The sequence below is a fragment of the Fundulus heteroclitus genome, unplaced genomic scaffold (genome assembly GCF_011125445.2).
Source record: "Fundulus heteroclitus isolate FHET01 unplaced genomic scaffold, MU-UCD_Fhet_4.1 scaffold_183, whole genome shotgun sequence".
Classification (NCBI taxonomy): domain Eukaryota; kingdom Metazoa; phylum Chordata; class Actinopteri; order Cyprinodontiformes; family Fundulidae; genus Fundulus; species Fundulus heteroclitus.
The window spans coordinates 312,066-325,707 of record NW_023396595.1 but is presented as its reverse complement, the minus strand read 5'-3'; the positions used below and the strand labels follow the sequence as shown (position 1 = coordinate 325,707).

Genomic DNA, 13,642 nt, shown 5'->3' with positions numbered 1-13,642 from the left:
CCAAATAGGAGCTTGTTGGCATATAAGCCCTCTCCTAGGCTACTCCCACAGGTTTTCAGTGGAATTTAGGACTGGGTGCTGAGGCCAGGGATGAAAGGTTGATTTGGTGTCTGGTGAGCTATATTTGTGTCGATTTGGTCACATGTCTTGGATAGTTTTCCTGCTGGAATGACAAACCGTTTTCGTTATACTTGTTTTATCTCATATTTCAAAGAGTTCATGATGAATCGAGTTCATGAGACTCTAACAAGTCTCCCAGGGACTTTTGAAAGAGAAAACTGGTCACCTTAATGCATCACACCTTTTTACGCACGCACCAGCGCGGGCAACAGTTTAAACAGCAAACAATCGTACCAGTTGGTGTTAGTATTGCCACACTTTATGACTATAAGGCACACTTAAAATCCTTGATTTTTCTCGAAAAAATTCATGGGTCAGTGTGGAGTCTGCGCAGCTCACAGTATGCGCAGAGTACACCCGAGTATGTGGGAGCCTTTAGGCAGCCCGCATCCAGGGTACGTGCTAGCAACAATAAACCTAGTAAGTTAATTCAATATAAAAGTTTATGTTTATTTTGGCCTTATGTTAGAAACAGGGCAACGTAGTCCAACTACTGTGTTCTCCCAGAACAGACTGATAACTCTCCCTCTCAGGAGAGAGGTGTGTACGCGAAGAGGCGGACTGATATTACACACTTGGGAACAATATTTAATGCACCTTATAATCCGGTGCGCCTTATGGTCCGAGAAATACGGTAAACTGATTTGCCAACTTAAATTAAGACTTTTGGAGGATGAGGAAGAAGTAGACAAAAATGCATGACAATTAACTTGCTACTGGTGTGGTCTTCATAGCCATCTGCTCAGAAAATAACATCCATTTTTTTTTTTTTTTACTGGTTATTGGCAACACATGCAGTTGGGTCAGTTATCAGTTCACACCAGCTTATCGTGTCCAGATTCGGCTCACAAAATCCAAGAGGTTTGATTGACTTCAGCTGAGGTTGGGTCTATTCCCTTTGTGCTCTTGCAGATTTGCAACGTCAGCCCTCTCGTATTGACAGACTTTTGTGCCAACTATCAGTGCCAATTGCTTTTAACAAGCAGATACTGGTAGATTGTAACCAAATGCAAATTATTGGTCAAATCTGGCAAAAAATACTGGAAGTGTCTCCTCACCTCAATAGTTCGCTTTGGAGATTTTTTTCTCCTCCCTTACCATCACCACTATATATGGTAACATGGGAAAGTTGGCTCATCGTCCAGCATAGTCTGACTCAGTTCAAGTTGTTTTCTGCTTTTTAATTATTGATTTGACACAAAATAAAGGTGAGTACAGTTGAGCACCTGTTTTGGGACTACAGATCACTACATATTTGCCTTACTGCAATGGCTTTTTATCTTGTCTTTTACCTTTTAAAGAGTGGCTAAGAGAAATGGGCCACTTTGCCATGTCATTGTTGTACCCCAGGAATAGAGGGAGTCATGCATTATGAATTTAAACTTTCCAAGACACTCTGATTATCTTGAAAAGTGAAGTATAAATAAATGATTTAGCCACATTTAATTTATAGGCATTATTGAGGGTACCTCTACTTATTCCAACATTACGTTTATATTATTTCCTAACCTAATTTTCTTCCTCCTGACAGAAAAAAAACCTTTTAGTGTGAGCTTATGCTACTGCAATAAAGGATGAGTTTATTTTCAATCTTTTTAAATGTCTTTACCAGGGGTGCCAATAAGTGTGAATTAATCTGTGGATGCAGTTTTCAACTTACCAAAGCACTTGCTCTGATTGGTTGCTCGGTCCATGAAGACCTTAGAAGAGATGACTGTACCAAAGGGCAAAAACATCTGCATGAGTTCATTGTCTCCAAACTCCTGTGGCAGGTGGTAGATGAAGAGATTGCATCCCTCTGGACCTAAACGTACAATAGGAAGAACACATGTCAATTTGTTAATCCTACTTCTCCAGTGTTACTAAATTAAACAGAAAATAACTAGGAGATATACATTCATCTATTGAACCTATCCTCAGTGGTATTTAACATTCTATTCAAAACTGGTACTTGGGTGCAAACAGCTCTACAGAATAGATGTGCGTTATGTGTACTTTCCTCCACTACTTGTTTCTCAAGCTGTAACTGAATGGCCTGTGGAGTAATTTACAAATAATTAAAGATGTTAAACATAGAACATCTACCTCTCATCATGCAGGCCCATCACTAATAAAATGGGTTTCTACAAATTTTCCATGCCAAATTTTCATTGTTATGCAGAATATAATATGGTATACACAACTAGACTGTGAACATTTTTATTAAAAATAACATACCTTAGCAGTGCTAAGGAATGTAATATGAAACCTGACTGTGTTGTAGTGTCTGTCTGTCTGTCTGTCTGTCTGTCTGTCTGTCTGTCTGTCTGTCTGTCTGTATGTATGTATGTATGTATGTATGTATGTATGTATGTATGTATGTATGTATGTATGTATGTATGTATGTATGTATGTATATATGGATGGATGGATGTAAGTATGGATGGATGGATACAACATTTCACAATGACAATGGAAATAAATTAATAAGTTCCCTACTTTTTCAGTACTTAGAAAAGACTTGAATTAATTTCTGATATTTTCCATACTTCTTCCGACTATGTTTAAATCCTTTTCTGAATTCATGTAAAAATACTATACTGACAAACTTATTATCCTGATACTCTACTGATATTATTCTTTAGACAGGTAATCTTATTGTAACTGGAGGTCTCATTTATAAGTGAGACCTGTAACACGGACACATCAGTTACACAAAATACAATTTTGTATTTTGTATTTTGTACAATCACAGAACCATTATATTAGCATTTCAAAGGGAACAAAGTTAAAAATGTAAAAAAAAAAAAAAAAAACAAGAAGAGGCTTGATGTTATGATTTTTCCATTTTCTTTCAAATGTGCCTACAGTGTCACAGAGGGATTAAACTGGACAATTTCAGTTCTTGCTGCAGTGTATTCCAGGAAGACGGAGCAGAATAAGAGAAGGCATTTTCCCCAAACTCTGGACAAACTGAGGGGACACTCATTCAGCAATGTCTTCAGAATTTTCGTCTGACACAGTTTTTCTTTCTTCCTTCTCTTTTTACGGTTATGCAGCAGGTGTGAGCAAAAAAAGGAAAAAAAATCACCATGATCCACTTTAAATATTTTTATGAACGCTGCCCCAGTTTTCCTGCTTCTACATTTTCATAACTCGTGTCCCCCTTGGCTGCAGCAGCATGGTTCTTACAGGTTTATTACAAGAAGTTTTATTGTGACTTTAAAAAAAAAAAAAAAACATATCACTATATTGATCATAAAACAGAAAATTTAATGCAGCTGCATTATCGCTGCTCTCTATATATCTATCTATCTATACTGCATCTTTATGGTGTATATAATGTATAAGTTACCTCAGATTAGGTGTGAAATGTAATATTGTTTCCTGAACCTTTCCACTCTATTTACCCATTCCACAGAATTGAGATGTGTACACTGTAAAAGCAATATTGGTCTCTCATGCTCATCTCTGCTTTTTATATCCATTACAGCAAAATGGGATGTGTGAAGTGTGAAAGTAATAACGTTCTCTCACCCTCACCTTCTCTCTGCTGCTGCTGCTGTATGACCTGCGGCGGCTGGGGCAGTGTTTGGCCGATGGGAGTCAGCGTGGTGGCTGGGTAGATTGCTGCAGAAAGACGCAAAGAAATAAAGAGAAGGTGGCGTGAAAAAAAACAAAAAAAGCCAAAAAAAAAAACTAGGGGATCCTGCAGAGAATGGTGTCAAGGATGCTTAAGGTCGATCATGCAGGCGTAACGTGTCCAATCAAAGGCGCTCTGATGTTGTGTTCTGATGCACTGTAAACACCCTGTGGTAATTATCTCGTAGCGACTACATGTCTGGCATTTGTGAGCAGGTGAGAGCAGGCAACGACAGAAGCCTCTTCTTCTCCCACCTGTGTATTGCTGTACGCCTGTGAAGGCTTGCTGCAGGGTGTCGGCGGCGGTGGGGCTCTGGGTGGAGTAGGGCGGCAGGCCGTTGGTGTACACTGTCTCCACGGCGGGGTGCCCGTTGGGCTGATGAGGGATGCCGGTGAATCCGTTGACGATGGGCGTGACGATGCTGGGCACGGCGGAGGTGGTGATGTTGGCTGGCGGAGAGCTGAGGCCTGCTGGGAATAAGGTTCGCTGTTACTGCATAAGGAGCAAACCATCCCTGTGGACTTAACAATAGACGCATCCCCACACCCACCCACACACACACACACACACACACACACATGATATACTGCCTCCTCTCTCTAATGCAAGGACACGAGTGCGACGTGAGTCTGTCACATATCCGCCGTTTGTCGTGACACATCCTGCAGAATAGCTCGGAAGTCAACCTGTGAAAAATGAGCCTGTCTGTTGTGTTTGTGCGATACCCCGCTGGCTCCTATTGCTCAAGATGATGAAACCACTATGCAACTTCAGAGCAAAAAAAGAAAAAAAGCAAAAAAAAAAAAAAAAAAGAGAAGGAAAGGAAAAAAAAAGATGTGGTGTAGATAGAAGCAGATTACAGAAGGAGATTTGCTTGAATGAGCAGGTAGCTTACACTCAAATATGCCTCTTACTTTTATACATACGAAATAAAATACTAAATACAATAAAAAAGTTGGCAGTTTGACAAATGGGTGGCTCATAATATATGTGGTACAAGCCTGACAGGCTGCTGCAGAGAGCTTCATGAGTGGAATCAAAATTGCAAGCATCCTGTTCTCTGCTGTTCAATGCATTTTTAAAAGAACCCCTTGGTTTAGAAAGTGCTTCCAATTATGGCGGGGAATGTCAAAGTACCCATTCGGAGCGGAATCTCACTTTGTGATGCCCCCCCCCCCCTCCCTCCCCCCCTCCACAGGATGTTCTTCGTGGTGAAGCATTTTGAGCCAGCTGAGGAACAGCTCCCCGGAGGACCACTTCTCAATCTGGAAGCTCTCACACCCTGATTGGACAGACAACCAAGGTTGTCACGGAAACCCTCCAGCAGCATGCCATATCCCCACCAGCGGGTACCTTTGTAAGGACCCCGCTGTGAGTGGCAGCTCACAGCGCCTAAACAATCACATCCACACAGCGTATACGCTGAAATGGAAGTGTAAATAAGCGGAGGGGCCGTTAAACACAGTGTGTGGGGTTACTTTTATTATTTCCTACTTATGACTCTTCTTTTTTTTCCATTTTCTATGCTCTTTTGTCTCCTTTATGTTGCCTCTGGATCAGCGTTTAAGCCAGGAGGACGCTGACAGTCAACAACAGTGGTGACCAGGGGGAATTTTTCTCGGCCCAGCGAGACTTGTTGTGTCTTTTGCGAAGCTTTCCTCTTTTTCTTTCTCTTTTTTTTTTTTTTTTTTTTCAGAAGCCTCCCCACGATTGCTTGTTTCCTGCAAAGCTGTGATGAATTAGACGGCAGCTTCAGCCCATTCTGCTACCAGGACCCAGGAGACTGCCGCTCCTACTTTGAGGGCTGGAGGCAGCTATAGTCTGCCCGGGCCACACACACTCTGCTATACCACCAGATAATGCATCCTCTCCATCATCAAGCAAATTCATTCTCCTAGGCTTAGCAGCGTTTGGGAGCGCACACTTATGTATGTTCACCAGTTGCGGCAATAGAAGGAACTACTGGTGTCCTGCAAAAGCGCTTACACTGCTTGGACTGAGGGTGGGCGACATGGAATTTGAATTTTATCCCAATTTATTGTGGTAATGTTGTGATAATATTAAAAGTGATGATAAAAGAGTATTTACAGTTTCTTGCCGTCTTTTTTTGGATAACTGTGTGGTTGTGACTGCACATCAATTACTGCCCAAAAAGCACAAATACTTTCCTTAAAACACATAAAAAAATGTAAAATATCTTAAAACAAAATTGTAAATATGTTTCATCAGGACTCTAGTTACATAAACTGCACACAGTGACTTTTCCAGATTTTGTCATTATACACTAGACACTTTAATATATTTTATTGGGATTTTAGGACATAGACCAACACCAGATGATTGTGAAGTAGAATGTCTTTTAGTCAAAAAAGTTAGGAAAGCATTTATTTTCAGCAGACTCCAAGTTAATAAATTGTAAAACAACTGTTTTTGGGTATTTATGTGGTAGCTTTATATAGTTTTAGAATGAAAAATTGCCCTTTGTAACTTTTCTAACTTTCTTCCAGGATTCCTCCAGGATGCTTAGATCCGTCCACCTTTCCATGTATTCTGATCATCTTTCCTTTGCTGAACAGAAGCATCCTCACACCATGGTGCAACTCCTGCAGAACTTTATCCATGACCTGTCTGATGTGCTCCTTGTCCTTCAAGATGTTTTATTATCAGTAATTTTCTCTTAGAGACCTCTGAGACGGTGTTCAGGGGTAAAAGGGGTTGAATATAATATACAGGATGAGACACATTTTACAAAAGAGAAAATATATATAAAAAAAATAAGTGAAAACCGTCTAAAATTTTCTAATATGGTGAGACATTCTAATACAAATATATTTTTTTGTAACATTTTAAAATGAGGATGGGTTTATGTACTTTGACATGGCACTATTGGATTGTAATATTCTAAGATAGTTGTAAGATTGGACTTTCATGTAAAACCTAAAGAGAGTCCAGTTGAACTTATGAACTAAACTATATGAGTGAATACAAACCTTTGGTCCTGTCAACAGACAGGTATGCTTGCAAAGTAAAATTATTCATTTTATTCACCAACCCTTACAAAATGGTGTGGTTGTAACATGAAATGTGGAGATCAAGGGTTATTGATATTATTGCCAGGCCCTGTAACCGAGACTATTGATCCCTTCAACACAACTGTAGTTTCATCGTAGCGGTAAGGAGAAGAGTACAGCTCGGTCATCTTCAGACCTCCTAGTAAACAATGGTGAAGAAAAACTCAAATAATTTGTACTCATGCAGCATGGCAATACACGTGGAACAATTTGTGTGCTGGGGCACAGAATGGGTTTATGATATAAGGAAATACATTAACGTCATGACCATTAAAACCATAATTGCATGGGGAGACCATTTATGTGGCCCAGTCATCATCTTTATTCTCAGTGTCACAATGCTCCAATATTCCAGCATGAGCAAAGCCTACAAACTCCTCTCCTCAGCTGAAATGAGGAAGTATTTCCTACTGTCCTGAAATGGAAAATAAGACATTTTCATTTTATACGTCGCTAGACATATAGTTCTGCTATAGTGGAAAATTGTATTCATAGCTTGTTTACAATGCACATGCAACAGTGCAGATCTACATGCGGCTGTCAGCTTGCGCAGCGAGTATCGGTCCGTAATAATGACATGTTGTTCCCCACTTGGGCATGGCTGAATACAAAGCTATGGGGTAGCAGATTATATATTCTATACAGCTGGAGCTTTACTGAGAATTATTTCCTTGTTACTACGGCACAAAGGGAGTCCACACTGCAAAACAGTATGGGTAAGTGTATGTCACATGCATTTATTTATGTCATGAATACAAAATTACATCCACATTACTGTCGGTTCTTCTGACGAAAGGAAACTGTTGATTTGCTCTCTGCAGTGATTGCCTCATGGAGCAAGTCTTCGAATATGACAGAGGTATTTATTATGCTAATTATGCATTCAAATCATCGAGGAATGGCATGCCCGTGCTGGAGAGTGCAGTCATTACCAGCACAAGGACTGTCTTTTGCTGGAGCAAGTAATAAGCACTCAAAACAGATGCTTTCATCTAACTGATTTAAAATGTGATGCATTTACAGTCAAGGAGAAAATGTCTGTCTAGTGTGAATAATAAATCTGCATATGGGAGGAAGAGCTTTTGCAAAGGCCAGATTGTATATCAATAAAAACCTTGTGACATTACACTGGCCTTTATATAAGTAAGATATATCTCTATGGCAAATCAACTGGTACGCAATGCTCATATATGGCTCATCCTTAAGTGCAAATAAAACATTTTAATATAAAATTCCTACGATTATCAAGACATTGTGTGTTCTGTTGTTTGTGATGCATGATTTTTACTGGTGATGCCTTTCACATGTGCTAACAAGAAATATTATGTGTCCGTCCTTGGGACAATAATCAGTTATGTGCATTCCTCCTATAAATCCCATATTTAAAATGTTCTGTTTACATGCTGAATTCACTCTAATCTCCTGTTTATCAACAATGTTAAAGATGTTCTTCGTTTGCCAATGGCTATTTTTTTGTTTTTGTTTTTGTTTGCATGTGACAAAACCATGTACAGAAATGTATTAGCACCACTGGCTGATATGAGAGAATAAAGAAGACTTCAAAATATACTCTTTGTTTTTTAAAGGAAATAATTTTGCCAGTACTTAATTTTTACACCATAAGTTAGTAGTAGTGATTTTCAGAACAAGGGATGCTGACATAATCTGTATCAGAGCACCAGAATGTAATCAAGTCCCGATACATATAGTGGGATTTTTTTTTTTTAGGTTGCAGGTTATCAGCTGCAACCTACCTTCTATCAGAGTAAACCCTTCCCAAGGCCATTTGATAAAGCTATAGCTCATCTTTGTTCTCATTGTTTTAAAAAAAAATATTATGGGGCAATCCAATTTTTTTGTTCGCCAGGTTTTTCCTAACAATGTGTTTTCCACCCATAATATTGATGTTTTCTTCTTGTCTGTCAGTGTCATGCAACCTGCTTTATGGGCTGTGTCCACACAACAGCTGTTGGTGTGGAACTAAGCTGGTGAAGCACAAGTCAATAAATTTTATAACATTCAAAGAAAAGTTTATGAAGCAGGAGAACATTATCTTTATGTTTTGTCTGCAATTAACTGGAAAAACAATGAAATTTGCTTGAAGGCAAATTATCAAAAAGACATATAAAAAAGAGAAAAAAACATGCTAGCATTAACGCAAGACTTCAGCAAACTGATCTGCTTGTAAATCTAATGAATCAGAGTATGTTATTTTATTGTATATACATACATGGCACTGCTTTTAATGAAGTATAGTCTGAAATAACTCTGAACTTGATGAGCATCAGGGACAAAAACATTCTGATCTTGACATCCTAGCTAGCAGCATCAGACTGTAGCATCTAATCAAAAGTTTGTGTTAGACAACCATAAAGCACAAACTTTAAATGCTCAAACGTGCAATAAACATTTCAGTGAGCTTGGAAAACTAACTACACCAAGGGTAAAATGTTTAGCTAAAGTGGGCGATGGGCACATTTACAAAGTCTTTAACTCTTCTCCAGCATTTGCAACATTTTGGCAAAAAAATATCCCATAAAGCCATCACTTCCCTTCTGTTCATACTGACCAAACAGAAGTAGTGTAACAATGTTTTGTTACCTACTCCTGCTTGATCTAAGAAAGACTGGACTTCTTGAGCTAATCCCGATTCAGACAGTATCTTTTATTTATTCATAGCCACTGTACAATTTCACCAATCAACTATCTGCGTGAAAGGTGGCAACCTTTAACACCACATCCATTAATCTATAGTCTCACTTGCTCGTGATAAAAAGCAGAACTTAAACTCTGTCATCTGCATAAGTCCATAGAGGTTCCTACCTCTACAGAGGCCATTGTGAAGCTCAGATGTTTTGGCTGTATTGACAGAGTGAGTAAGCATTGCATGTATGATGACAACACTCCCATTCAAGTGATGGTAGCACGCACAGATCAAGGAAGGACGTGACTCAAACCAGGAGCAGAGGAAGAAAAACAAGGGCCTGCTTTGATGCCTGCCTGAAGAGATTGCTGCGGTGTTGCTCCCCCAAAGACAGTGTTGAATACAAACGGGTGTTAGCAAGTATATCAATGGCTTGCGCGCAGGAATGTGGAAAAACATGTTGCGGCCTCCGCTTTCTTCTGCTTTTTCTGCTCTCCCTTCCATTATGCATGCACTTACTGCAGCAATGTGCATGCTTTCAGATCCCTTAGCAGGCAAGCTTCTGAAGCATCGCTGCTGGTAAAAGTTTTGCTTTCACAGCTTTGATCTGAGTCACGAAAGAGATGTGACTGCTTGTAAAAAGCACATGTACACAGATGAACAAGAATAATGATCTCTTGCCCATATCCAATGCCTTAAAGATAGTGTATTTTCCCTTGAAGATGTAATTAATCTAATCTTTAATGTTCTTTTAATTTAATAATAAAAAATAATATATATATTTTTTCAGTAATCCCATTCAAAAAGTGGAACTTGTATATTATATTCATTTATTACACACAGAATGATATATTTCTCTTAATTTTGATTATTATAACTGACAACTAATGAAATCCTCAAATTCAGTCTCTCAGAAAATTTCAATTTAACTTAAAGTCAATACAAAAAAGGATTTCCAGAAATATTGACCAACTAAAAAGTATGAACATGAAAAGTACGAGCATGTTCAGCACTCAGTATTTAGTTGGTTATATTAGTTGGAGCTCCTTTTCCCTGGATTACTGCAGGAATGCGGCGCGGCATGGAGTCCATAGAGTCTGCGAAACTGCTCAGGTGTTATGAGAGCCCAGGTTGCTCTGGTAGTGGCCTTCAGTTGTTCTGCACTGTTAGGTCTGGCATATGACATCTTCATCTTCACATAGCTTTTTTAGATTTTAGACGGCTGTGTTGACCTTTGACCTCAGAAAACACAGTGGACCAACACCAGCAGATGACATAGCGACCCAAACCATCACTGACTGTGGAAAGTAATATTCAAATTTTCTGACATACTGAATTTGGGGTTTTCATTAGTTGTCAATTAGTTTAATCAAAATTAAATAAATAAACACCTGAAACATATCAGTCTGTGTGTAATGAATAAATATAATATGCAAGTTTACTTTGTAAGTGGAATTACTGAACAAAAATGTTTTTTTCATGATAATGTAATTACATGACCAGCACCTGTATAGTGAGGGTTGTACATGTTACTGTTAGCCAAGACATACTAAAGTCACAGTCAATATGAAGTAAAGAAAAACAAAACAAAACAACAACATTCCTGTTTCAGTACTGACACAGATGACACTTAAGTCTGAAGGGTATTACAGCTAAACATGCATTACAAACTGTAATTACAAAAGCACATGATCTCATACATAATTACCACAGGAACCAACTATTGAGTTTTTGATGGTAACAGATGGTCTAAGCAAAGGTGTGGCAGGAAGGCAGCTTAATCCAAACCGGTTAGTTCCCGGCTATCTTTAGCCCAAGACACACCGCTTGCATCTGATAATGGTGAAAACTCAGTGTTTATATATATGGTCTATCAAATAGTAGTAAATAATGAGCTGAATTAATCAAAAGATAGGTTGGACTGTTGTCCTGTTGTAGCCACTTCAAGCATTTGGCATGCTGTGGTGACTGGATCTTCTTCAGTACAGAGTGCCTCAGTAGTGGGTCATCAATGTGACATATGAGTAGCTTTTAGGCCAGTTCCATAGCAGTGGAACATATGTGCAAATATGGCCTCTTTAATTTCTAATGATCATGTCCAAAACAACCAAAATGCAAAATAAAAATTCATATACTACAGTAAAGAATATATAGCCAGGTGAAGCTGAAGAGCTATCCTCTTAAAGCTATGACTGGGCTATTCTTTGGCACTATTATTTAAATTGCAGTTTTATGATCTCACATGCTTTGTGTGAAGCTACAATTAGCACATTAAAACATTCTTGGTAGTATGCACTTATAAGGGGATAAAAACAGGCTAGTAAAAAAAAACTTAGTTAAAATTTAATTGAATATTAACCTCTGACCGCATTCATCCTTATCACTTGCTTGTTTTAGAATTAATGTTTCTATAAACCACCTGGCCAGAAGCCACAGAGGACAGGTAGCATTAAGAAAGATCAGCACGTCAAACAGCTCATTAGCTTCCTGGTGTTTGTCACCATGGAAGGGTTCTGCATCAGTGGTGTAACCGTGTTTGAATCCAGCAGGGATGTCGTGCCACATTCAGTCTGTCTGTCAGTGGGTTGTCCCTGGCTGTGGAGCGTCTGCAGTACATTTTGTCTAATGTGCACTTGTGCATCTTGTATGTCTTCACTGCAGAACAGCACCATACAGCAGAACATTAGAGCGACTTTGATTACACACTTCCCTCATCCCAAACAAAGCCTCCTTGCCACTGCGTGTTCTTTGCCACATATACCCAGCGGGATATGAATCTCTCTGTTTCTCCTTTTCTGTTACTGTATTTATCTTCCCTTGTCCCTCATTCCATACTGCAGCTTACCCCCCCCCCTCTCTCTCTCTCTCCTTGGTTTTGTTTAACTTTCCCTTCTTTTGCAGCGCCCAGAGAGCAGCACCTGGTGAACATTATTTTCAAAAAGCATCATCATGCATCATTGTAAGGATACATTCTCTAATCAGCTGAGCCATCTGGCAAACGGCTTATGGACCATCAAGCCTAAATGCTTTGCATCTGTTGATCGAGTGCATGTCTCACCGTTTTTATGAGAGCCTCCCCTTAACCTCTGAACCTCTATGCTACCAAACAAGATCAGGGTTTTTCGTTGGGGATATGCCGTTCACCTGATCATATCAATAAAACATGAGGAGAATAAAAGCCTCGACGGACAACCATTTTCAGTTTAGACGTAACTTTCATACGTAACAGAAAAAGTCACACACAAACTGAATTTAAAGCCACAATATGATTGATGAGACAACTTTAATGCATAAGTTAAGCTTCAGCCAAAGCAGAGACGCACTCTAAAATAAGATTTGGATATTACGATGAATTATTCTGCTGAATCGTGGCAGGCATCCTACAGTCTCTCAGTAGTGTCAGAATTCCTTGGCCTACTTTTACAGACAGCCTTGCCAGTAACATTATGTATTCCTTCAATGAACTCTAAATATGTCACAGTCACAAGAAGGAGGGTTGTGTGTGGATGGGGGCATAAAACTCGGCAAACTAGAATCAGCGAGCCGGGGTACCAACTCTAGCAGCTGCTGCCAGCCAAATCAAATAAATGAATGAAGCAAAGGGAAATAACAGATTGAATATTTATGACAGTCCTTGAAACTTTATGATAACCATCCTTTTTCCCAAAGATTCTGAATATATTACATTCAGTGAGAAACGGTAAGCCGGTGAAAGCTAGATAAGCAGCAATATTTCTCACACACCTGATTCACATCGTGAAACTGTTGCAGTAACACCCGCCTTCCTCAGGTGTGACCTTGGAGCCTACTGCAACTATTTTTCTCTAGCTGGCTTCAAAATGTCTTTGTAGGACTGGTAAAAAAAAAAAAAAGCTGTCTAATTCCCGCAAGGTGGTGGCTCAGTATCTCTAAAATACGGTAATCTTGATATGTTTATTTGAAGGCAGACAATTCTTGAGAAGGTTCCTCATAAATAGGACCAAATGTTTTATATAAAAAAAAAAATATTCGCTTATCTGGAAATTTAGCATGTTTGAAAATGATCCATAGGAAACCATAGATTTAGATGATGATGTTAATGTATTAAACTTTCAGTGTGAACCTGTCTTTTCTCAGTGGTATTAATAGAAGTAGAGAAACAGACTTGATCAAGTGTGCAATAGTTCAGCTCTTCCTCAACACACC

The 13,642-nt window shown here is 39.1% G+C and overlaps 1 protein-coding gene across 11 annotated transcripts in view; it reads right to left on the bottom strand.

Moving 5' to 3' along the window:
• Positions 1–13,642, bottom strand: part of celf5a (cugbp, Elav-like family member 5a) — a 299,092-nt gene that overhangs the window by 10,032 nt on the left and 275,418 nt on the right. For 4 of the 11 annotated variants that reach the window (XM_021307772.2, XM_021307769.2, XM_021307767.2 and 1 more), the window contains exons 8-10: positions 3,997–4,212; positions 3,637–3,729; positions 1,781–1,924 (exon numbers count right to left, since the gene is read on the bottom strand). In XM_021307772.2, the coding sequence (XP_021163447.2) occupies positions 1,781–1,924; positions 3,637–3,729; positions 3,997–4,212 (453 nt within the window). The remainder of the gene's footprint in view (positions 1–1,780; positions 1,925–3,636; positions 3,730–3,996; positions 4,213–13,642) is intronic. The other 7 variants (XM_021307765.2, XM_021307770.2, XM_021307771.2 and 4 more) reach the window with 3 other exon arrangements.